Raw genomic sequence first — 27805 nt, 5'->3', positions numbered from 1 at the left:
TGACTTTCGTCGCGTTTTGAAGTCTTATCCCTTATATATTTTTAACGCGAAAAAAATTACAATCTCTCGATTCGAAACTCGAATACAATGGGTATGAACAATGAGATACACAATGCGGATAGCGTGCAAGCGTCTTAAAAATTAAATGAGATGAATTAAAAGAAAAAAAAAAAAAAAAAAAAAAAGAAAAACATGATCGAACAGAATCTAATGATGTAAATTCTTGAAATTTTGTAACGCGACGAAGTCAAGTTTTCAAATAATAATATGTACAATTGTCCTTACAATACGTAACTCTAATAAAACGCTTTGTATACATGTACATCCATAATATTTATATATATATATTTATATACCTCCTCGATTCGTCTAATTTAGAAATATTATAGCATATAACAATCTGCCAATAATATATATATATATATAAAAATTATACATATATATATATAATTTTTAATTATATATATATATATAAAATTTTTCATTTCGACACAAGGTACCTAAGTTGGATGCTTTTTTTTTTTTTTTTGTATAATATAAACATCGTATTTGTAAAATATTTTTTTTTTTTTTTTGCCGAACACTCGGTTGTTAATTGTTCCTCGCGAAACGTTAAACGAGAACACACCGCGATTGCTCGGCGGAATTTTAATTAGAAAAGATCGCGGACTTTCACAAAGACCGCCGAAAAAAGTATGTAATTAGCTGCCTCTCTTGTTTAGCGCATTTTTTTCTCCGTTTGTATAGTATATTTTTATCTATGCGGATTAAAAAAAAAATATATATATATATATTTTTATTATATGCGTGTGTATATATCTATATATATATATATGTATATGTATAATGCAATAATGAAAATGCAATTATTTACGTATACAGGTATGACATTCACGCGCGCGCGCACATATGTGTAATACATGTATACGTAAATACCAATAATGCGTACCACTGCTGTCCGCGTGACGAGTAGCGTAACGAATGAAATTCTCGATCTTGATTTAAAATGATTTCAACGATAAAAAACAATTTCTACTTAATATTATGTACACGACTTTCTTCATTCTTCCACCACGCAACATTTCAGACCATTCTCTACGTTCTTCCTTCAATCGTATTCAAACCGTGTATGTATGTATGTGTGTGTATATGCGTGTGTGTGTGTCTCTTTATTAATGATCATTTTAAAACGCGTATATTATGATCTCCTTTGTATGTATCTTGTGTGTCAAGCTTCCTCTTTATCCGATCATCGTTCATATCTCTCCTCTTCCGTTCTCTTTCTCGGAACGCTCAGTGACAATCAGTGGAAATCGATGTATTTTATTTAGAACTCGTCTTATTGTTCTTCGTTCTTCGAAGGATATTAGAATTGGCGCGGCAGTGTTGGTTAACGAGAGCGGCTGGACGTTTGCCCATCGATGTTGAAGAATCGACGATGAAAAGAGCTATTATTACCTATTTTTTCTCTTCTTAAACAACAATCATCTAACGATTCTAAAGATTCTAATCAATCTAAAAATCTTTCTTCTTAAACATCCATCCAACTTCTCTCTGAAATCTACAAAGCGCGATTGAAGCTAATGTTCGCGATCGTTTTCTCATCGCCTATATTTACACGCTAATAAGACGAGAAGAACTGGATAAATCGAATCGCTCTATTTTCGTGGTTATCACGGTCACGTTCTCGATCCATATTCCCGCCTTTGTTCTCTTTTCATTTTTTGCCCGATATCTGGGACAAACGTTAGCCGCCGCTTCTTGCAGGCACTCGATCCGCGGTTAAGCTGTAAAGGAAATACGCCCAGTGTTCGCTATTGTACCCAAGTAAGACCGATTTACGCCATTGTCAAAGGCATCTTGCCAAGATTCCCCTCCCTACTTCTTTCGAACAGAGCCCCCTTTCGAACAGAGCTTTCCTCGAGAATACTTTGTCGTGGAGAACTGTCGTACACGCTACCAAGTTTTCGCTAAGGTGTCGGATAACATGCGGTATCGGCTCTAAGGAATACATACCAGCTGAAGCGAATCGCGCGAATGCGTTTATCCGAACCTGAATTATCGCCTTTTTGTCCGATTTATCTTGCTTGATCGATCTCCGCGAAATTCGCTGAAAAATCGTTCCTCTAATCGTTCCTCTTTTGTTTGTCACGTGATTCAATTTTTTTTGAAACTATACAATTCATTTAGAATTACAGTTTTTTCTTAAGGTACGACTTTTGCCATCCGAACTTTTATTACCTTTATATTTTGTTAAATATTTTTTTCTTCTTTTTTATATTAAATACTTTATTACTCGAATATTTTCTCTTCTACGAAGATATATTTTGTTTTGCTTTAAATTTGATTAGAGTATAGCGCGTAGCATAGTATAATATAATATAATATATATATATATATATATATACACGATTAAAATAGGATAAAATAATTTCTTTTTTTAGACGATTCGATAGATACATTTGTCAATTGTATTAATATTTTTGGTAAATAGATAAAATAAAATTTAAGATATTATTTTTTTTCTTCAATATTTTATAAATGAAAAAACGAACATGATATACGTGTAAAAACATGAATTCGAAATTACTAAAAATTCTTTCACATTATTTCTTCCCTACTTACACTATAAATATTGTTGCGTATTTTTCTTAGAATGTATAAAAATTATTATCAGTTCGGATGTCGAAAATATTACCTTGCATTTTTACATTTATAAAATTAAAATTGATCTTAACCTTGCATAATTGTTATCTTACATATTGGAATAAAAATGATAATCGCATTCGAGCGATTCATTCGCGACGCAGCATTACTTTATCTTAAGGATTAAAAATAAAAGAAGGAAAAAAAAAAAAGAGAGAAAAAGATACACCCTCCACATGTCGCCCGTTAAACAGTTATAAATCGATTTATAACACGTCCCAGCCAAAAATACATAACTTCTCGAAGACGTTACAACGCGGTAAATGTTTCTTCCATATTTTCGTTTCTTTTTTTTTTCTTTTTTTTTTTTTTTTTTCATTTTAATAACTCGTACTCGTGCCTCAACATTACAATTCTCTCTTGCTAATAACCAATATACTCACAGCACGGCAATAAGTGCACAACAATACTTCGAATAAGTCTTACATAAGTCTCTATTATATCTCTCTCAATCTCTCTTTCTCTCTCTTTCGCTCTCGCTCGCTCTCTTTCTCACCCTTTTTTTTTTTCATATTCACCACCCATATCGTCGTCCCCCTCCCTTCCTCTATCGAATATTTCATTTTTTTTTTTAAACGAAACGCATAAATGAGGCACTTGCCCGAATCTATACCGGCCGCATTCTCCCGTTCCTGTTTTTTTTTTTATAGATCAGAAATTTGCCAACAATTAATATACGGAAGGCACGCCTCGTCTCCCGCGAATGCTTTTCGAAACTCTTCCTCCACGAGAGAATCACGTTTCTCAAACTTCAACCCCTTTTCTTTTAAATACCTCTTTTCCCTTTACAAAATCATCTCCTTACACTCGTAACTTCCTAACTTTTTATATTATATTCTCGTTAAAACTATCTTCAACATTGTCTCTAGGATCAAAGCGAATTCGATAGGCGTTTCATAGCAAGCGATTCTTTTCCCCCCTCTTTTCTCGCGTAAAACGAATCTTGTTTGGTTAAGTTTCCTTTTCATCTTGTTAATTTATTTCCCTTATTCGCCTCGGTCGAGGGGCGAAAGTTCATGGAGGGTAGTTTGAGAAACGTGGACCCGAATGTGGCAAGAAGACGCTTCGTCTACGTCCTTAAATCACCGCGGTTCTAAGCACCTAAGCAGGCCACTGCTACGAACACAGAACTCTCCTCCAGATCGTATCACATTACACAGTTACGAGTCCGATCCTTTGTCCCATCGTCGTTGTTTGCTTTTTGTTTGATACTCCATCAATTTTTTTTTTTTTTTTTTTGCGTGTGTCCCTTCATTTCCCATGTATTTTTTTTTTTCCCTCCATTGCCGTACTAGTGAGAAACGGAAAGGAAGAACTCGAAAATCGTTCGAATTCTGTACAAAAATTAGCTCAAGTCGTGTTGGAGCGTCCGACACGCGATGCCGCGCTTCCTTATATATATATAAGACATTCGGAGAGAGCCTGAATTGTGAATCATTATTATCTTAAAAAAATAGTTCCAAAGTACGCGTGTCTCTGTTCCCGCGGTACATATACATACATCAGACGATACGACGACACGTGACACCGGAAGCACGTGGCCTTGCAACACGTACCGGTCGTTCTGTACACACGGTCGTATTGAACGAAAATGAAATCCGTGCCTCTCGAGTACCACCACATCCTACTCGAGACATCTCAGGTAACGCCGACACTAGGTATGCATAATAATATCGTGGTCTTCCCTTGCGTGAAAGCTCGCTTCACCGCAAGGAACAAAGTTCTCCCTTCGATATATCAGGAAGGACGATCGTCAATCAGGCAGGAGAACGATGATCTCAAGGTATCTAAAAAACCATTCTCCAAAGAAAGACCAATCGACCAGCAGATCAGTTTCCTCCTCCTCCTCAAGTCTGGCCTGTCGGTCTTCCACCTTCCTCGTCGGCAACAGTCCCTCCAATCGTCCCTCGCTCGTTTCATCACTCGATCCCAACCCAACATTGTATCCTCCGTTTGAATCCGAAAGGGGACAACAGGTGTCACTTGCGCGCCGCTTCGTACGTCAACCCTCGGCGGAAGAACATGGAACTCGCGCCAACGCGTTTCTTCCGACAGCTCGACCGCCTGAACAATCGATCCTCCCCGTCCGCCATCGAGCGCGATCTAGGTGGCGGGCTCCGTCTTGCGTCGTACTGGTTCGCCACGTACATGATCATGTCGTTGAAATTCGGCAGGAACTGTGGATTGAACAGGGAAAGGATCCTCTCGTTCAACTCTCTCGGGTCCCTGGTGGGCACCATGTAATGATCCCCGCGCGACTCGTCCCCCCGATTGAACTCGTCGAGGGCGCGGTGGCGATGCCCGCGGCAAAGATCGTCGAGGCTGTTCGCGCTGCTGCTGCTGTAATCTTGAAGCCCGTTCACCGACGGCTCCATCAACGCTGTCTCGGTGTACTCCCCGCCGCTAGGAAACTGGTGATCGACGTACCCCCTTCTGCCGTAATCGAGCACCATCGACCGCGAATCGTAGGTGGCCGCCTCCCTGGGCGCGGCGAGGAACTCGAGCGACCTCCCCTCGCTGGCCACGCTCTCGTAAGCGTCCTCCTCGTGCCCTGCCAGCTGGTCAACCGCGCGACCGGCGCTCGGCACTCGATTGTCCTCAACGTCGTCAACGTTGTTCGGCTCGTCGTCGTCGTCGTCGTCGTCGTTGCGATCGTCTGATTCCGCGAGGTCCGAGGAGGAAGAGGAGGAGGAAGAAGAGCCGGAACCCGTTGGGTCCTGCGGCAAGCCTCAGACGGCCCTGTGTCGTCTTCTATATCATATGTACGTCTTCTTCACCTTCTGCACCGGCTTGTTCTCCGCCGACGAGTTCGCGTTCTTGCCGTTCGGGTTTTTGGGCGGCACGTTCAGCACCAGGTTGATGGACTTGTTGTTGAACCCCGGCGACTCGGAGCTCTCCGTCAACCGGTTCAACTGTTGCCGTTGCTCCGACGGCTCCGGATAAGGCGCGCCCCGTAGCCTCTGGGAGAACCAGAAACCGGAAGCGAAGCCGGCTACCAGCGAGAAGAAGCAGGTCCCTATCAGGGCACCGGTCAGAGTCTGGGCGGAGTACACCACCGGTGTCGCGATCACGTCTGCAATAAAAGTCGAATCAGTGATCGGGGGGAGACAGGGTGTGGCGTATTGCTTCTTGCTTCGTCTTGGCGATCACGGGATTCTTCTTCGAGGAAATGGTGGAGGGGAGAGGAAAGAAAGAGGAAACGGAGAGAGGGACGCGATTGTACGAGCTTGTGCGAGGTTGTACGAGCTTTTCTTTTTGTAACTGATGGCACTGATTGGATTCTGGAGGCGATGAGACGAGAATTTGAAATATGAAGTTTCTGTGCGCGGCTTCGTTTCGGGGTATGTATGCATGTATGAATAAAATTTTGTTCGAATTATAAGATTAAGTTAATCTTGCAAAAAACAATATCGTTTTGAATATATATATATATTTCTTTTAATCATAAAATCATAAGTGAAAAACGAAAAATATTCTTTCTTTTGCAGTTTTGTTTTCCAAGTTCGGATCAATGTTCGAAAATCACTCCTTCGCGAACGAAGCCTCGTACCGGTTCTATTCTGTTCCACAGATCCATCTCTTCTCCTCTGATTATACCAGCAGTTACAAATCTCCCATAGAACGCTCGACACGAACAAGCCTTTCGATCCCTCATTATCTCGCATGAAACTAGGCAACGAAGAAGCGATCGCCTTCATCCCTTTATCAGCTCATCGACGAAAATCACGCAATTAGCGCACGATTAGCGACTCGATCATATTGCATATCAGGATAATATCCGTAAATTTCGCTTTTGACGACGTCAAAGCACGTAGAACGATCTCTCTGATTACGATCCCTCGTAAAATGGCCGAGCCGTTTGAAAGACGCGATTCTATCTAACGTGGTAAATAGCCGATCGTCCTATTCCCGCCTCGAACAGCTTCTTCTTCGAAACGTTCACCGTTACGTTCGACACGAAGAAATCGAATCACGAAACTGGATCGCCAGCCGGAGGGCGTTGCAGCACAGCCGGCGTAGCAATTCCCTCCTCGGCCAGAAGCGCAATTTCATGGTTCGAGTCCCGTTCTCCTCAGACTCTTTTCACACATTGTGTTTTTTCTTTCCCTCTATTTGGCTGTACATCTTAATAAAACCAGGTGGCAGGCTGGTCGGTGCAACTAGTTACAGACAACAGGGTGAGTACGGTGCACAAAGTTAGGACACACTGTATACGTGAAACAGATACATATAGACGAGGAGAGCCGCAAACAGTGTGACGAATGATCGAACCAGCTCTAACTGTTCGTACAGAATGGAAATTGTGATTGTGGTTGAGCTTGGTGGTATACAGGGTAGTTTTCACGTTTCCTGATCGATCGACTCGTATCGTCTTAACAATGGTATATAAATAAGATAAAATCGTAGATCGTTTGGAGAGCTTTTCGTTAAAAGATCGTAACTGTGTACGATCTTCCTATTACAGTCACTTACGATACAAGGAAAATAAATAATACACGTTTATAACACGTTTGTAATCAAGCAAATAGAATTTATATTCACAGTTTCTATTTTTAATATCTGAAAGAAATAACAAATTCAGAGTATCATAACTCTTTCCACGCAATTTTATTCCATCTTAATCGATCACCAACTTTTCCTATCGCGATATTACTCGTCGTTCAGATACCCGTTATGTTATACATCATCCTCTCGAAGGAACGTTGTACAACAACAAATTCCGTTACTACGTCAGATCTAACGATACCGGGGGACGTTCATTATAACTTTTTAATAACGCTTCAAACGATCTACAACAACAACGTTTATACAACAATTTTTTTTATCTCATTTATAGCCATAGAACACACGTGAAAGAAAGTTTGGCGAGGAAAAACTTGGATACCCTGTATACACCCTATCGGATGATTGAAAGCGTGGGTGGGGAAATGGAACGTGTGTGATCGAGAGACTAATGAACAAAAGAAACGAGGGAAAAAAATGTGTCGTGACATGAGATGTGGGTGGACCATCTGGATATTGCGCAAATGATTACCTTGAGGCTCGTTAGCTCGTGGCTGCGTACGACCGTACTGATTTTCTCGATCCAGCTCGATGACGATTTCATTGTCCCGTTCATCGGGCAGCTCGCCTCGCCCGTTTTCGGGCAGAACCGCTGGTTGCACGGGCTTCGCCATCTCTGAAGCAACATTTCACTGATTTGATGACGGGGGCACAGATGGTAAGTCGAGTTTTAAAGGAAAAAAAAAAAAAAAAAGTAGAGATGATATTCCGAGCGTTAAAGTAAATGATCGTATACAATGTTGAATCTCTGTTTTCAATAGTTGGCCATGTTTTGAGCCGATTTTGCATGCGACTGAAAAATACCATAAATGCCAGAGAGACGTATGCAAATCTAAGTCGTGTGATCATGTGATTCGATTGAAACTGATGGTGATGGGGGGAACTTCGATTTGCATCGACTTCTGCAACATTATTCCGCATTAACTGCCAACTTTTCTCATTTACGTCACATTCACTTAATACCGGAGAATTTCCTTTCATTTTTCAAATTCCATTTAAATGATTACGTTGGCAGATAATTATTAAGTTAAAAAATTAGCAAAAGTGCGTAAGTAATAATTGATTAATATTAATCACCGAAACCATTGTTATTTAACAAGTCCACGCCAATATGTATCGCTTATAAGACTGAAATGAAAAGAAAGAATGAACTTTACTTGAATGCTACTTCAAACGATGCTTTTTGAAAAAAAAAAAAAAAAAAGGAAAGCATCTCATCAAACGTATACACAGGCGTGAATCGATCGAAAATATTATTAATTATACTGCATATTTGTGTCTCGTGAACAGTTAGTGACATGGAAGATTCGTTTGGACACGTATCGTATTGGCTGTTAAAAAGGAGGCCAAAATGATTTTGTAACTCCGTTGTGGTATTTGCCATTGAGTGCATAACTCCTTGGTGGCTGCTCAATGGTGGAACGAGTAGCACGCGATGTGGGCAGGACTAGGCTGTTAAACAATGTGGCAAAGATAGAGAGAGGCGTTATGCGGCAAGCGTTAGTATAGGTGACGGTGAAAGGGTTAAAGCGGTTTGCAACAAAATGTAAATAGTCGTGACGGAGGAAGGAGGAGGGACCATCGGGGGGGAAAAAGACAGTATGCGCTTTTACTGATCCCGATGCTCGATACGAGGATCCGTTTCACTGTCACTGTTTACGACTTTTGTCGCCGTGCAGTGGCTGGATTTTTAATCACGCTGTAATTTTATTTTATATACGATGAGTTGAAAGGAAATTTTGTCGCGTATCAGTAAAAAGGTAAATTAAGAAACTTTTTTCGTATCGTTTGTTCGAAGAACCTTTTTTTTTTTTTTTTTATTGATTTTCATTTCATTCTTTTTATTTCTACATATAACAATATATCGTTTTATAATTTGATAGAAATTAAGTAAGTTCAAATTAGCCTTGGAAATTGTATCATTGATTATGAATCAGTTGCTGTCGAGTTTATTAATAATTAAAAAGATACTGGTGATTTTTAGAAAAACTGAAAAAAAATTTTTTCTCTCGTAATAGTTTGCTTTTAAAATTATTTGATACATTTAAAAGAAAGAAGATAGAAAGTATATAGAATATATTCAAGAAAATATAAAAGATTTTTATCGTGGGTTTCCTACGATTCCTTTAAAAGTCGAATTTTTTCTTTTGCGTTTTCCATTTAAAAAGATTTGCACACGAAATTTTTATTGCGTTTCAAAAATTATATTTCGATATTGCAGACGATGCAAGTTTAAATGCAAAAGATTCATATTTTCTATTTTATATAAGTATATTATAAACTAAATATATCTGCCATAATATTTTTGCAAGTAATATAAAGAAATATAAAAGATGAAAACTAAGAAAAGATGTTATCGAATAATATTCGAAATTCTTTGTGGCATTTTAATTAATATAATAAAAACTTTGCAATATTTTCGAATGCGTTACGTGCAAAGCGTCTTAAAAGAATAAAAGCATTCAAAAAGAATAAAGCATCAGATATAAATCTACGTTACTATTTCAGTCACTACTGTGTCGAATAAAAGTGTAAAGGAAGAATCATGAGCGTTATGACAAAGCTAGAAACACCAAGCTTTAACGTCGTGTAAAACTTAAACGACGTAATATAATAACTATAATTAACAACTGCAACTCCTTATTTCCTCCTACAGAGCTTCAAAACAGAGAAATGTCCTTTCGAAGATGAACGATTCGATCACGATCATCCGTGGATATTTTCAATATTTCCTTTATTATCAGATTAATTTTTCATTTTTTTTTTCAGAGCAAAGTTAAAAAAGACGACAAAAGAAAACGTTATTAATATGCTTATTTGCTACAATTCTGTGTTTCTTCTTACAAAGTCAATGTCTTTTTTTGAAGATGAACGATTCGATCACGATGTCGTTTACGCATATTTTCAATGTAATTGTATCTCACAAGTTAAAGAGATCTTTACCATACAAAGGGATATGTATGCCATGTAAACGAAAATTAATTTCTCATCAATTGTAGAACGATATTAAAATATTTCGCATAAAATCCTTTTTACCCCTTCCTTTCGTACAGAAGTGGAAAATTCTTTGCATCAAATAATCTCTGCAAGAATTCCCCTCCCCTTTTACTCGCTGTTCTACAAAGTACGATAAAAATTAAACTCCTCCTCGATATTCCAAAACGATATTAAAAATACTTTATGCAACATTGTTTACCCCAATTTTTATTTTTATCTCTCTCGTAAGATGTACAAAATAGAGAAATTTGAAAATGAAAATCGAACTCTCGTCAATTGTAAAACGTAAACTATTAAAAAATGCAATCTCGTTTAATCGCTCATCGAGTACAATTTCCATTTCCCCATTAATACACGGATAATAGAAAATTTTCCATTCGTTGGGCAAGTTGTACGAGATCTATCCCCTTTTTGCTCTCTGCTCCACGATAAAAATTCGAAGCACCGTTCGTTGTACCGGTTCCCCACGATTAATGCTTGTTACTCGGACAATCTGCGAGCATTATACGATGGAATAAGGTCCGTACAGTTAGAAATTATTCCGTCGCGGGGTTTATCGGGAGCACGTCTGCGCTCTAAGAAAATTATACGTGTCTCAATGATAAGCGCTCCGTGTGCACCTTGTTCTTGCATTTGCGGGCGAAATGTTGGCAAATCGTGCTCACGCCACCCTGAAATCTGTTCTCCTGGGGAAATTGCTCTTTCGCATTTCTATTTAAACGCGTACCGTGTCGAATTTGAGGCTTTACACGCGCGACATCGATTTATCGTTAACTGTGCCCCATGCAAATCCTGAGAAATTAGACTATTTCGTATTTGATTAGAACGTTCTGTCTTAGCATTTTCGGTTTTATGAATATCGGAATCTTTTTTTAAATTACACATGCGTCAAGTTTCGAGTAAAGTTGAAAAAGGCTCTCTCTGTGCTTTGTAGGGAGATTTATTTTTTTTTTTTCTTGACAAAAACTCTTTTCTCAAAGAAAATGATAAAAACTTTAATTTGCGTGTACGTTTGGAAATGTTGGATATTTTAAATAAAGAGAATATTAAGAGTTAATCTGGTACGATAACGATAATCTTAATTAACATCGACCGTATTTATTTTTCGATGTATGCGCTGGTTTAATCTTAAATATAGAAAATGTGCTTCAAAGAATTTGATTATTATTCAGGGGAGAGATAGTTTTTAAAATTATGAAAGGATTATACAAGCTAATTTCGAAATCCAGATACTTGTAGGGTTTGAGAATGCAATACTTCTAAGTTACATTTGAAAGAATCCAATCTTGTAACATCAATAAAGAACCTTGAAAGAGAAGAAATTATATATCATATTACGTGCAATGTAGTTCTGATTTCACTTGTACAACTGTAGTTAACTATTATGACCATGAAATACCATATACAAAGATATCGTATTACCGTGATAATCATATGTTTGCATAAAATAAAAAATTCTTGATTGAATTACTCATAAAAGGATCGAATCTCATTTAAGATTATTTCTAACATTTTTCAACTGTTTTTCCAATTATGCACATTGGACAATGATCGAGAAATCTTATAAAGACTTGTGAACAATAATTTTTCTCTAAATTTTTCCATTTTTCTATACTTCCAGATAAAAATCTTTCATTAAAAATAATTGAAACAATTGAAAAATCGGCGATCAAATCTTCAAAAACGATTCCAAAAAAAAAAAGAAACGACAATTTCGTGACTGATACTTTCTGGAACACAGAAACATGGCGTCTCTTTTCAGCCAGCCACGTAGAGTATAGCAAACTCGATTAAAATTAATCTATCGTTCCTGCGCGGATTTAAGAAACGATCGTAGCCAGTTAGCGCAACAAGTACTAAGTTTCGTCTCCTGATTCTCTCCCTCGTTTGACTTTCGCCTCGATGGCACGCGCCACTAACATCGGCAGAGTTTGCTTCTTTTACGCGGTAATAAGATCATCCGATTTTCCTTTTCCACGAGATTTAAACCTTTCGCTTTTCCCGCGAATTCTACTACACAATCAACGCGGCCGATAAAACAGCAGTAGGTCAAACTGGAAGACAAGCGTGCGCACTTTGCATCGACATGCGATCGGTTACGTGGCAAGAGGTAAGAGGATCGAAGCCGCCACGGGGTTATTTTAATGGGCTGTGATTAACGCGCTTTAACTCCGTGGATTGCGTGATCGTTTCCAACACTGACTTATGGGATTTATGGACCGTTTAATTTCATTCCTAGATTTTGATAACGTTCCAGTATTTATTCGAGCGAATTTCTTATTTTCCTCGATATCGCGCCAACTTGTTATTGCGGGAGAGCAATTGCAACTTGTGTATCGCATTTTCGCGATCAATTAATTGCTACACGGCGAGGGTTTTTTTTTTTTTTTTGCATCGGAGCACAAAAATAATTATTTGCATACGCGTACGTGGTATTTATTCGAATACGAATTTCTTTTTTTTTCCTTTTTCTTCTTTTTCCCTCGCATTGTGTGGCGAAATTGCAATTTTCGCGATCAATTGTTGCAAATGGTAGATTTTTGCGGGCGAATTCATTACTTATTTTCTTTGATCATTGTGATAAGTTGTTATTGTGAAAATAATTGAATAGGTATTTTCTGTATTTAATTAATTGGTATCCAACAAGATTTTATCCTGCAGAAGGATATATAATTGTATTACGGTAAATAATATTTGCACGCGTGATGTACGTATTACTTTATTATTTTATATATTTTATTAAAAGGTATATGGAATAAGATTTCTCAAATAATGAAATATAATTTATTTAAAGATTTCGTTATTGTTAATTAATAAATAAAACTCAAATATTTTAACAACGAAATTATTTTATTGCTATCGATGCAAGATATTTTTTAATCAAATTAATTTAATAATAAACCTATCCAAGCCTTTTATTATCTCGTTTACAACAAGATCAACGAATCTTCTGCACATCGCTTAAAAGAATTAAAATTATAATTTATCATAAAATTTCGAGAAAAATTATTCTCACAAATTAATTTTAATGTCTTTTTACCATAGGATGGAACCACGGACAGAATCATCTAAAGAGATGCCAATTCGCCGAGCAAACGTAAAAAAAAATCTTAAATTGGCGTCTGATTCACCGGCTATTCATGCCAGCACCAAGCTTTCGAATTACCATTGAATTTCGCCATTTTAATACGGCACTGTGACTCACCGGTGATCTACGCCTCGTAGAACATTGTCCCATTTAGAGGGGCTGTTTCTAGGACAGTCACTGGAAAAAATCCAGAGATCAAGCGTGTCGAATGGCAAAGAGCATAGGGCTAGTCTCTCTCTCTGTGCAATGTTTGCGCGGGTAAAAGCGCGACTTTCGTTTCTTCAATTTCTCTTTGCAGCGCACTCGTGTGCCCAAGACACGAAATTGCAGGTAGAGTGAAACACGGCTGTGAGTTTGGCACGATCGAAGGTCAGGATAACTCCGTTAGAGGATGATTGCTTGCGAGATGCGAAGCAGATGTATAACTGTGCTTTTGTACAAATTGTTTCGTGGCTGATTGTGTAACGAGAATAACAACATAACGTTTCACGCGAAGAAGATATAATATCGTAAGAAATGTGTAGAGAATAAAATAAAATGTTACTGTGCGAAACAATCTTACGTAAGAATACGAAAGAAATGAAAAAAAAAAAAGAAGTAAAAGCGACGAATGAGAAACTAAAATTTTAGTTGATCCTTCTTTTCAATATATATTTAACCATCATTTGTTGAGCAATATTCGTCAACTGTAAGAACTGTCACTTATATGTGGTATTGTATTATTTATAAAATTTTATTTTTATAAATAGAAGACAAGAGAAAATTGACAATTTGTATAATTTATAACTAACCATAGTTCAATAATAGCTAATAAAAAATGTAATGAGTAGCCACCCCTTTCAAAAATCACTCGAATAATCCTCTTGGAAGATCATAAACAAGTACAAGTCCATACCGCAAATCGGGCAAAGAGCACCCTCTAACCACCGCCGTTTGATCGTATGGAAAATCGATTTCCCCGTGACAACCGCTTCTGCTCATTGTGATCCTCTGGAGCACTTTTAGCCGCTGTGAACGGCCAAGTAACGCTCGTTAGAAGCGTATCGGGCGACGTAAACCGACGCATAAATTCCAATTTATCCTGGGGGCCAGGTTGTACACCTCCTCACGCTGTTGCACGCCGTGTCGAATACCATAAATCGATTCCAGGATACATTTGCATCGGGCCATGCCGATAGCCGTACGCTATCTCGTCTGCGTATCTTCTAGCAGTACGATCGAAAGAAGTGTATCATCGGTTGCTCGCTACCGGCTCTATTCGACCGGTTGAATCATCGATCGAGGAGGATATCGCGAGAAAAAAAAAAATCCGCGATGAACGGCCATCGTTCGGGGGAGGAAGGGGGGAAAGGAAAGGAAAAACGTACGAGTGAGGAGGGGGGAAAAAATCGGTGGATCGAAAATGGCCGACGGAGTAACTAAGTAGCCGGTTATGGCCGGCCAAGGAAGGGAATCGTGTTTATGAACGGTTACACGATGCACCTTGTGCAACGTGCGCACCTTCATCGTGTGTGATGCGAATTCGATTACGACGGAAAATTGATGGAGTCTGATAAAATGGTGAAGTATGGATATGTTGAAGTTTATAAGAGTTTATACGAGAAGTACGAGACGGTATTTGGATCGAGAAATACGGTTATCTCAAACGGATGTTCCTTCGTAGATCATTTTTAGAATTTTGAATAGAAAGTGATAGAATTTTTAAAGTTTCGTACATTATTTTTTTATAGTTTTGGTTTTCTTTTTTTTTAATCGTTTCTTTTTATTTTTAGAAAAAAAAAAAAAAAGATTGACAGCGATGGGAGATAATTGATAATTCTTGGAAGGATAGAGTGTTTCATTGAAACTTTTAAATTGTTCAGGAGAGATTAACGCAAGAATTTCCTCGGTTTAATAGACGAATTCTTTGGAAAAATTCCAGTGAAATGGCTGAAAATTTTTATATATTGAACGAAGAATAATGTTTAATGCGTTTTACGCATATTTCTCAAACTATCACATATAATAGTAAACTTATTATATTACATCTACATTTATATAAAATGATTTTTAGTATTTCTATTTCTAAGTACATTATTTATTTTTTGTAATATTCTTTCAAAAAAGTTTCGAAGAATTTTTTTTACCAGAAAGTTTTTCTTTTTCGTTCTCATTTTTATCTGATGGAATTTCTAATTTCTTTTAGCTATAGAACGTAATTTTCAAGTTTAGAAAATTTTCTCAAGGGTACGAAAGTTTTTGGAGAAAAAAAAGTAATCAAATCATGTTAGTTTTTGTATTCCTATCTTTAAATAAATTGACTTTCATAATTTAAATATTATCAAGTAATATTTTTAAGTATATTGATATAGAAAACAAGTTTTGATCAATTCGTCATTACATTAAATTGTAAAAATGGATAAAACATGAGATTTGTTATTTTATCTTTTTCTTTTATTCAGAACAGTGAAAGTTTTTAAATAACGACTTTTGAAAAATACTTTACGTGATAAATATTTTAAATTACAATAATCTTTCAAAAAATTGTAAATTAATAATTATATATTTTATACTGTTATACTGTTAAAGTAATCTCTTCATTCAAAATTGATTTAAGTTGTTTCAAATAAAGAAAAAAAATATAACGAATAAAAAGTTGGAATTAAAATTTTAAATAAAGTCCAATAACACATATGTTATATAATGTATATTAAATTCTTAAAATTTTTGCAGGATATATTAAGTGCGCGCGAAAGTAACATCAATTTTAAGGTATGAAATCGTGCTATTATCTAGCTAAAATAATTTTCCCCATTATGCACACAGCTTTTTATAATTTCCGGCTAGAATTTTACAGCTAAAATAATTTTTCTTTTAAGGCCACCGACCCATTTTCGGATCTCTTCTACATTTTAGAATTCTTTTTTCAAAGGAACTAAGTTTTATGGATCAAAATACACGGAAATCCAAAAATACAATGTAGGAAAAATATAAGAGGTAAAATTAATAGTTTCTGTACTTATAATCTTCTTAAAATATGTTAAAAAGACTTTTAACTTTCTGTGTTTCAATCAATAACAACCAATGAAAAATTAAAATCAATTCAACTCGTGGTACAACTTAAATTTCATCATTTAATTTAATTATGAGGCCACTGAACCAAGAAATAAATATTATTAGAAATCATTTAAAAATAAAATAATAAAAATATTCTTTTTTTGAATTGTGCCATTGTTATTTCTTAGAAGTTTAATAATAATCCTTGTCAAAGATTTCTTAAATGTAAGAATTACAATCTATAAACTAGAAATTATTTATTGCAAATCAAGCAAAAAAATAAAAAACGATAATATTAATATTTTTACAAGATACGATAAAATTTGTTGTAAATAAATTTTGAAATTTGAGATAAAATCTGGAAATTTATAACGTCTCGAAGACATCATCATTTTATAGTAAATAATAAATCTTTTCGAATTATTTAGTACCATCTGCATAAAGTTGCCAACATTTTTCCCGAAATGCTAATTACAACTTTCTTCAATCGCTTCGTGATTTACGAAGCACTAGTTATACCGCATTCATAACTGTATTTACAATCAGTTACAAAGTAAAAGTTGAAAATTTCTTCTAGGAAGCGTGCTCCATTCGTGCTAACGACGCTCTCTTCTTTGTCGAGATCTCTCCGAGAGGAGAGGCTGTGAAATCGATCAAGAAGCGTGATGGGCCAATTTTCACAGATAGCTTTTTTTTTTTTTATATTTTCATTTCTCTCTCGGCGTGAACACGAAAAAGCATTGTATTTAAGTATTTAAGGCAAGCTTTCGTCATGATCTTTGGATACAAAAAATTTCTAAATGATTTTATAGTCGTGATCTATCGTGTACTATCTCTTTAATTTCCTCAGTCAAAAAGTTTTTATTTGATGATTATCGAAAAGAATGGCACTGAAGTTTTTTGAGAGATATACAGAAAACTTTTATAATTACATTTTATAATTAATTTAGATTGTTATTATTTTTCTGTTACTTGATTAAAATTTATTCGAGTACGAGAAGAATTTTTATTTGGAAATTGTTTAATTTCAACAGGAAAATCTTTTTTTTTTCCAAGAATTAAAGAGCGCGTTCGATTGTATTGATTTTATTGTAAAATCTCTATCAGTTAAAAAAGAGATATTGGAAAGGATATATGTTGAATACTTGTTTAAGATAGTTTTTACCAGTTTGAAAGTTGTTTCGCAAAAAAACTTTTAAGTTTCAGTGTCGTCAATGAAATGAAGTTTTAATCCACAGCGAATTAAGTTGTTGTTTTGTTTCAAGTGGTCTGTGTTTGTGTAACTATTTTCGAGAGTATTAGGATGTAAATTAAGCTGTGCTCTTTTTTTTTTTTTTGTTCTCACGATGATTAAAAACTTTCTAATCAATACTGCAATTTCTATTAGTTTTTGCAATTTTTTTTCTATTTATTTCTTTTTTTTTTTTTAGGATTTAATAATTAAAAATTTTCGAATTTTGATGATAAATTATTCTCTAGTATTTTTATCTTTACAGATGAATTTTTTATTGATCAAAATTCTAAAGCGATAAAGGGAGATGATAAAAACCGATCAATATCGTGCAATATCTAGTGAATATAGAGGATGTGGTAATAATATCTATTACAATTAATATCTCTTTAATATGAAAAAATCAAAAGAAAAAAAAGTAACGTAAAATAAAAATAATTACTTTCTATTTTTTGTCATATCTATCCTTTAGCTTTCTGTTCAATCGACACTGATAATTTAAAATTATATTTATTAATATACCGTAAAGATCATTAAAAAAAAAATTCCATACCATTCATATATATTTGGCCTAAACTTATTATTATTAAATAGTTAAGAAATAATAAAACATATAAATCATACATTTTATGAATATCCTTTGAAACACCATCGAATAAATAATCTCAATTCCTTCATCTACTTTTAACGTCCGAAACCGCCATTTCAAAAATCCTCGCATAATTCTTTGATCTACACGAACAACCGAATCTCAACATTGAACAACATTGCGCCAAGTAATCTCAGTCTGCTATTTCTTTCACAGGGAAATAAAAAGAAAAAAGAAAAAATAAGTAGAAAAAAGAAGAAGAAGAAGAAAAAGAAGAAAAAGAAGAAAAAAGAAAGAAACCAACAGCGTGTATTCATTCGAAGAACGAAAAGAATAGAAAATCCAAGCGAGAACGACAATACCGAGTTTATAGTGTCGTAGAGGCGCGCGGTCGATAACGTTTCATAATGATCGCCGGTAATCGAGCCTCGAAACGTTTCAACCCTATTAAGTCGAGTTTACGTAAACGAGAATTACCTGGCTCGTAGCCGCATCCCTTGTGTCTCCCGTTCACGATGTCCTGGAACAGGGTTTTGTCGGCGTCGCTGTCGTGCAGTTTCGTCGACACGGCCACACACAGATTCTTGGTCGCGTCCCAGGCACAGTGAGGATCCTGAAGACCGACACAAGACGCGCAGGTGGCCGCCGCAGGGGCGTCGCAATGGTGCAGTGGCACCGCGCGAATTTCGGAGTCAGCAAACACGACCAACTTGCTCGCCTCGCCGGCCAGGTGGACCACCAACAGATCCTTGATCGCTTGTCCTGCACGTGAACGGAATTGAACACTTTAATTCTCGTGTAGGGATTAAAAGGGATGGAGCAGTGTCTCTCAACCTTTCCTTTCGAATGTGGACACTTTTTTACTAAGGTAAATAATTAATTAGAATAATAAAAGTATAAGTATATATTTTGGAAATAATAATTGAAAGAAATAATTATATATTATTGTTTTTATTATAGTATTAATTAATTTGGTTTGGTTACTTATAGATACAGTTAATATAGAAATTGAAAAAAAATATTATTTCTTTTTGGTAAGTTAGTTAAAAGTGTATATCTTTTTATCAGATCTGAAAATTTATCTTTATCTTATTAGCATTCAATTTTTGAATTATTGATTGATATTGAAATATTATTCGTTGAACAATTATTTCTTTCTAAAAATTTACAGTTATGTTTATATTCCTCATCTTTTTTTATTATTCTTATATTCTTCGTGTGAAATTTAATTAAAAATTTATAATATTTATAATTATTGTTTTTTAATTTTAAATTCGTATAGTGAAGAATAAGCTATGAACATAATAAGTAAGAAAAAGTTTGTTAAAAATTGATAAATATCCTGTAAATAATAGATTATATAATCAAGAAAATTAATGACTTCAAATGACAAAGTTTTAACGAACATTTCCATTTTTTCTTCTAAAAAAAAAAAAGAAAAATGATTAAAATTTGGATGCAAAATCCATCTTCGGAATTTCCTATTTTGCATCGTGTAATTGGATTGATGCTTATCAGACACGAACGATCGAACGTCGAATTTCACGAGCGTTTTACTCGTAGACATAAAAAAAAGAAAAAGTCGTGGAAATTTTCGAGCATTGCTTACCATACTTCAGCACTTGAACATCGCTTACGATGACCTGGCTAACATTGCTCAGAGAATCCGGTGCACGAGTGTTGAGCGCTTTGAGAACTCGGCCGTCGTCTATGCATAATTATGAAATTATCATAATTAAATCCGTGCTTTTGTTAGTTGCGGTGCACAATTGTCGTAACTCACCTGTCCCGACATACAGAATGTCGTAGGCCTTGCCATCCAACGCCTTCACTTGAGGATCCACGGCGACTTTGGTAAATCTGTAACTGGATTTTAATTTTTAAAAATCGTTGAATTTTTCTTAAATACAAAAATATTTTTATTAATGTATAGAGTTATTAGTTCAATTGATTGATTCTTTCACAAATTTATAAATTTTAGTATCAGAAACTAAATAATTTATCCCGATGGAGGATGATATTTTATAGGAGAAATTAATGCTTAACAAGTTTGCCAATTCGTATAATCTTATTTATTTAGCAATCTTACTTAAGTTACCATAAATTATTATCAGGCAATATTTGACTTAAATATTAAGTTAGTTTCTGTCTCGTTCACTTTCTGATTACTACTGCTAACATCTATAATTCTACCAAGCTCTAGATATATTCAACGATTAATATATATATATATCAAGATAACTGGATCGTGAAATTTAATTACTCGAGAAATTTTCTACGATATACTACGATAAAATAAAATATAATAAATACAATCGAGCAAAAATATAAATAAAAATATTGAATTAAAAGTTGAAAAAATTATTGAATACAATTCGCAATTTCATCGAATAAGAATTCACAATAAAAATAAAATTTTTGACATCTATTATAGAAATAATAACAATAAATATATTATTTTTTCTCTGAAAACTTTAAACACCGCATTATGCATATTATATCGAGAAACTTTTTTCAGAAGTAACGAACGAAAGTGTAAATAACTTACTTGAAGCTGACTTTGGTTATCACAGGTAATGAGAAGAAGGATTGGACCGCGTCGTCCATGAGGGGGTGCGCTTTCACAAAGTTTACGGTCACGTCTGGAAGCGTTCTGGAGTCGTTCACGCATGCACCAGGCCTCGGCTCGGGCACCTTTTCCGGAAGCACGCGTAGCCAATTGCTGTTTATGGTCTCCTGCTCCTTGAACGCACCCTGGAAGACTTCGAGGACGTTTTTCATGGAGAACGCGCAGACGGCTGAGCCCCCGATCGAATTCACAGGCGTTGTAAACACCCCATAAACCAATCGGGCACGTTCGCCGGCGTAAACACCTTCCGTGACGTCACTCGTCGATTCTGGAATAATTATTATAAATCGTTCGATAAATTTCTCTCATTTTACGCTTTAACATCGATTTCTTCGACAATTAATCCTCTTATTTCTTTTCAGGGGATGAAATGCGACATTTATTGACTTTGCTCGGATCAGTGACCAATGATATTAAGAGATTGTAAAATATACGATGAAATGATAACACGTCGTACGACTTTCACAATTAGGTAAGATTGATGCAAACTCTGGAATAATTATTATTATAAATCGTCCCATAAATTTCTCTCATTTTACGCTTTAACATCGATTTCTTCGACGATTAACCCTCTTATTTTTTTTTCAGGGTGACCAATGATATTAAGAGATTTGTAAAATATACGATGAAATGATAACACGTCGTACGACTTTAACAATTAGGTAAGATTAATGCAAATTTTCACGTATAAAATATTCTTTCTGCAGTAGGATAGGAGTCTTAAGCATTGTTGAATAGGCAAAACTATATGAACTATAATTTATTTACATTATTCGATATTCATAATAATTATTTATTAAATTAATTGTGTACATGAGAGCTATATATATCACGCGATTCGTTCGACGTTAGCTCGTTTGAATCACGGCCAGCTTTCGTACACCATTGGACGGCCATTAATATTAAGAATTCAGCTGGGAACAATAAGGTTATAGAAACGTAATCCAGCTGAGGAGAAGATTGAATGGAAGTCGGGTGAAAGAAAACGTGGCGAAAGTTTTCTGTCACCTCCTCGTTAATTCCGCACGAGCGGGGCTAAAAACCATTAATGCGCCCCATTCTTCGTGGGACATTAGCACGAAGAAAGGATAATTCGTGTTCGATAAAACATTGGATAAAACGATGGACTTGACATCCCCCTCGCCGCGTAGAAGAAAATCCGAAGATAGCAGCTCTCAGAAATGACGAACTTTTTATTGTCATTAAAGAGCTCGGGAAAGAAGCTCGTTTTGGCTGACAAGATTGCTTGTCTTCTTCAGTTATGAAGCTTGTTTGAATAATTAAACCTAGTAACACAGTGTTACACACGGTGGCAAGAAGAAGATATAGTGGCATTAAAGTAACGTTGCTTTTGCGAGAAATAGAAATCAACATAAAATAATGGATTTAATATATTTAATCTTTAAATGATTTGAATTTTGTCTAAGAAACTAGCTCAAAGAGTTCGAAGATCGATGTAAAAAATTTATATAAATATACATAAGCAAAAATTATAAATTGCATAAAAAGATTGAAAACGATCTAAAAAATTTACTGAAACATGTCGTGGATATATTATATATAATATTTGATTAATCTGTCCAAAAATAATTTAAATAATCGTGTAATAATCCATTCTGTATGCTTTTGTATGTTTAACTTTTTGAATATTTTGGGAAAATATTGATTTCACGATTTTAAAATGCGATATGTATTTAAATACATGTACAACATTTTTCTCAGAACTATAAAAAAATAATAATCTTAATAAATTCCTTCAAAAGAAGTAGGATTAATACGACATTCGATTATAGCGATGATTTATCTACGAGAAATCTTGCGAGAAATCGAGTTTAGTTAAAACCGGATTTAAAGTTTAGTTTCGTCGTTGAACTGTTATTTAACAGTCATCATGTTTACAAATTCCTCAATTTTTGATGCACAGGATTTACGAGTTTATTTGCATTGAACTTCCTCTGGAACTAAATTAATTTCACTAGGAAGTTATTGCCAAAGAGTGGTGTCCCAGTTATCCCATTTTAAGAAAAGGACTCGCTTAGAACGAACTGACTTCCTTGAAATTAATAAAAAATTTTTGAAAAATGTGTAAATACTGTTTTCCTTTTTTTATTAGTATAAATGAATTTGTGAAAATATTTGTTTTTTTTTTTGATGAGATTAATAAATTCTTATAAATTTACGATTATATTAGGTTTACGAGTTTAGTTGAAACTCGAGAAACTTTCTTGACTATTTTGAAAAAAAAATATGATGAATTTCACTTTCTTATGTGGAAATATCTAGTTTAATATTTATGTAGATAGTGATAATTGATAAAATAATGATAGAAAAGTTCATGATACGGAAGATCAAAAATAATGAAAAACTTGATATTAATATTTACATTAATTTAGAGAATGATTACAGAAAATATCTTTTATAAATTACAATACAAAAAAATTGTCAAAACCTATATTTCAAGAATTTACACATAAAAAATAAAGAAATTATGCAAATATTTATATCAATTACATTAGTAATAACAATATTTTTTTGAGACTAATGGAATATAAAATTAATCGAAATACGATAACAATTCCTCTTTTCTTTACATTGTTCACTACTTAACCTTTAAAAGCTATCGTGGATGAAATTTCATTACAAGCAAATTTTGCTTTAATGCAATTTTCTTTGATGATAGCTTCTAAAGTTATTAATTAAATTGAAACAAAAAAAAAAGGAATTATTAATTACGAGTTATTAAAACTACTAGTTTCCATGATCTTCTTCTAAAAATGACTCGTAAATCCAAAAATAATACAAAAATTAGACAAATCTCACTTATAATTTTCCACCCTTATATCCTTCTTGAAAATACCTAAATTTCCAATTTAAAAGTTAATCAAAATCCCTAAGACCAAATAAAATTAATTTTTCCAATCTCTGCAACCCCCGTTACTTCGAAAATTCCCTAGACAAATATGAATCTTTAAAAAAAAAGTTACTGGTGCGAAATTATTATTCAACATTTACATATTACAATTCAAAGTATTACGAAAGTCCAGTCCAATGCGAAAACATCGCATTAATTCCACGAGCTTCAATCCGACCAGAGAATCAACAACAATCTGCAACTGCGTTTATCGTCGCATTTATCACGATGAAAACGTGGACGAGCGGTGGTCCCCGCGGTGCCGTGAATTCGAAAGTGAATTTTCGCTGTAAAAGCGCGAAAGTGTGAAACGGGCCTTTGCACCGTTAAAAGAGCGCGGCGTGTCGTTCATTCCGCTGAGCGGAATCATGTAATTACAAATTCGGGCGTGGAAATTCGGGGAAGGCGCGAATGGCGGTGGTTGAAAAGATGATCAACGGTCCGGAAACGCAGCGACTTCTCCGAGTGCAAATTGTTGTGTTCGTTTCTCCCGTCAAAGAGGGAAGCGTCTCGCTCTTTCAAAGTACCATCGCGCTTACGAGAGCAGTTTCCAGTAAATACACTTGCTTGCTTTTAATAAAGCTGCGGATCCTTGATCACGAAAACACTCGACTAGATGAATAGACAGGCGAAGTCGAGGCTGCGCCAATGTTACCAGGTCGAGTGTCTTTAAAAAAAAAAAAAAAAAAAAAAAAAAGAAAGGGTTCGATCAATTTTCTTCGTTCATTTTTTTTCTTTTTTTTTTCTTCTTTTTTTTTTTACAGCAATGCGATCCTAATCTCGCGCTTCTATTTTTGTTTAATTAAGGACCGGTGGATTATGGATCGGTGAATTTTAATTAATTCGTTATTTTCGTAGAAGAGTGAATTATAGTGGAGAGTATCGTGATTACAGAGAAGAATTTTAACAAAAGGATATGAGTACCAGTCATGAGACTGAGGTTGAATAAATTTTTTGTTGCGAGAAATGTATATGGCCATTTTTATACGCGTTATGCAGATATTTTAAATAATTGATGTTGCATATTTTTTGTTGGAGAACATTTTTTTGAGTCATCGTATAAGGAACATAAGAACGAATAATTAAAATATAAAATAACTGGATTAATAAGTATTAAAATAGAATAACAGAAGATAGAATAGAATTGTGTTTCGAAAATATTTAAAAAATTTATGCGATTTAACAGGTATTCGAATGATTAAAGATTTTATAAACGAATCTATAATTTATAATTTGAATAATTTATCAAAAATTGAAAGAATTTTATTATAATATGTATAAATAGATTGTGTTAAAATTAAAATTTGATTATCGTATACGTTAATGGCTGAAGTGTTTAAAGAATCAATCAGAACAGTTTAATGAACTGCAAGGCCAAAAATATATCAGCATCTGGTAGCCAAATGTTTCGTTTACACGATACAGAGGTAAAAAAGGATTGTGCCTTTCAACAACTTCCTGGAATTTGACGCGTGAAACAGTGCAGAGAAAAGACTTGATGGTTATAACTGTGGATAAAATAAACTATCTTCATTTTTGATGGTTATAAATTAAACATATAAGAATATATAGATAATGTTAATATTCAAGGAAAAGTAATTTTTATATTTAAAAATTATAAATAATGCTATTCCATGTTAAATTTTATATATACGATACAAAAATATGAACTGAATGAAGCTTTAGTTGAATTTTTATCTGTGAAATGAAAATTGAATAAACATAACTAAAACATTGTATCGAAAAATTAAATAAATTATATAACCACCTTTGCAATATCGTACAACGTTCCATTTACGAAAAATCAACAACAGTATAAAATAAAAATTTTTTATTTGACGTAGTTATATATGTATTTTCATAAAATTTGTAGAAAAATTTTTTATCAAAAAGTCTACAGTATAGCCAATTAATTTCGATAAACTTTGAAAAAAAAAAATAATTTGGTTTTATGAAAAAGAATATAATTTTATTAAAATTCCTGCGTGTAATATTTAACGTTTTAAAATAAAAATCATTTTGAAAATTTACCGAAATATAATATGGAATGAAAATATAATATTAGTTTAATTATTCCATACTTTCTACATTATCTTCGTACATTTAATATAAATTATCATCCATAAAATATTAAAATACACGATAGTTTTGTAACAATAAATATTAACCCCCTAAAGATTAAAAAATGAAATTTCATTTTGAACAAATATTTTTCTCCCTATATATAATAAGAGCGTATTAATAACAACAAATATGAAGGATAATTATTAAATATTAATACACGAATTTTTATAGCCCGACATTATCGTACAACATCAACAAGTCACTTCACACTTTCAAAAGTGGACACGAAGTAATACCGGAAACAAACACTTCCTCGCGATTCAATGCATGCATCGCCGTAAGAGGAAAAGTTGTGAACTTTCGATCGGGCGTGTGTTTCCTTCCCCTTTCCTGAATTTTAGTTTAACTTCTATTCGAAATATGTTTTCCAACTCGGTGCTTTCTAAACGTCTCTGCGAGTTTCTATCCCCAATGTTACGTAACAAAATGTTTTTACTCGGCCCGAATGGCCGATGTTAAAACTCTCCGTGGCAATACATCGGGGACGAATGTACACGGGGAGAAAGAAACTTTCGGAAATCTTCGCGCGCATTCGACAAACTTTTCGAATCAAACATGCATGCATTTTCTTCCCCTTCTTTCTTCATCCAGGCAGAATTATTTCTGCTTAATGGAGATGCAGATATGCTTTCAGGATTATTAGAAAGGGGGATGATATTTTCGTTAGCTAATAGAATCTTGGAAGAGGGATAAAAATATTCTGAGAAGTTTCAGATCTTTCTGGAAACTCGTGCTAGGATATCTAATACTTGAACTCTGGAAATTTATCCTACTTATATTATAATCTCTTCAAAAGTGAGATATGTAAGAAAGATTGGACCAAAGATTGGCGAAAAATTGTTCTTTTTTTTTTTTTTGATACAAAGAAATTACATTTATCTTTTTAGAGACATGAGAATTTTAAATTTTAAGAAAATATTTAAAATCTGCTTGTATTTTATTTTTCATTTTTATTCACATTTTAATTTTTGATGAATTTTTAGAAGGCTATCTATTTGAAAGAAACTACAACTTGAACAATATTTCTGCAAAATTTTCTGAAACTTTTGCTAAATATAAACATAACGAAAGAAGAAATAAGAATAAAATTAAAATGATTGCAAATATAAAATGCTCGATATTTTGTAAATGAACGTGTTTCATTGAAAATTATTCTGCACTTTTGACTATGCATAAATTCAGTCAAATTGCTACCATATTATTAACTACTGCGCTGCATGTAATTGCGAAAATGCTTCTCGCTTTTAAGTTAAAAAAGGTGAATATTTTAAAAGTGATTAGGTCGTGAAATGCGTTGTACTATGCCAGAATAAGGTTTACTTATCCTTGATTATATGTAAATTTAATGAAGCATTGAATTAATAGTATGTAGATATAATGTGACGTGTTGTTGTTAGTGTTACATGCATTATAACTACACAAACATTGCATCGTATTAATATTTATAATTATATTATTCTTATAATGGTAATTTAAGGATATTTTCATGAATTTATATTTGAAAATTGATATAATTGTATCGTTACACACTGAAATCTTTTTAAATTAAAAAAAATCACAATATAAAAGTTTTTCTCACATTTTATGAACAAAATTTTAATTCTTCAGTCAATAATCATAATTTCTTTCCAATTTCTTTTAAAATATTATATACGAATCTCATCTTATTAATTCTTCTTTTAACAAATTCATCCAATTTTTCAAATATATTAGCTTTTATCGTGTCGAGTCGATATCTAGTCTCAAAGTAATTACGATGAAGTAATTTAACACGACTGACACGATCGTGAGTAATTATTCTCGAAACTCCTCTTCCTTCCACTAGACATAGCATTGCAAAACAACGTGTTTACGAGAACAGTCTGCTTCTTACTTTAATAAACTACGGCGATGTACATTAAAGTTGAATGAAACGTGGAAGCAAAATTTCT

The 27805-nt window shown here is 34.2% G+C and overlaps 2 protein-coding genes across 2 annotated transcripts in view; both read right to left on the bottom strand.

The window, feature by feature from the left end:
- Positions 1 to 2895: 2895 nt before the first annotated feature.
- On the bottom strand, positions 2896 to 5387 carry LOC147656397 (uncharacterized). Its single transcript, XM_086915418.1, has one exon. It carries the CDS (start codon positions 5157 to 5159, stop codon positions 4686 to 4688), a length of 474 nt encoding a protein of 157 aa, XP_086771544.1. The 5' UTR covers positions 5160 to 5387; the 3' UTR covers positions 2896 to 4685.
- Positions 5388 to 5431: 44 nt separating this feature from the next.
- The window catches only part of LOC100870217 (semaphorin-1A), a gene marked incomplete at its 5' end in the record, with an annotated part of 40527 nt that continues 18153 nt past the window's right edge, over positions 5432 to 27805 (bottom strand). Inside the window, 6 exons of the mRNA XM_086915416.1 lie at positions 5432 to 5779; positions 7742 to 7885; positions 18688 to 18972; positions 19820 to 19918; positions 19994 to 20076; positions 20759 to 21107. Coding sequence (XP_086771542.1) covers positions 5463 to 5779; positions 7742 to 7885; positions 18688 to 18972; positions 19820 to 19918; positions 19994 to 20076; positions 20759 to 21107 — 1277 coding nt within the window. The remainder of the gene's footprint in view (positions 5780 to 7741; positions 7886 to 18687; positions 18973 to 19819; positions 19919 to 19993; positions 20077 to 20758; positions 21108 to 27805) is intronic.

This window comes from Apis florea, unplaced genomic scaffold (genome assembly GCF_048593485.1).
Source record: "Apis florea isolate Af1SG1 unplaced genomic scaffold, ASM4859348v1 contig_3783_pilon, whole genome shotgun sequence".
NCBI classification, from domain to species: domain Eukaryota; kingdom Metazoa; phylum Arthropoda; class Insecta; order Hymenoptera; family Apidae; genus Apis; species Apis florea.
The sequence above is the reverse complement of the archived record's forward strand: the minus strand, read 5'-3'. Positions and strand labels throughout refer to the sequence as shown.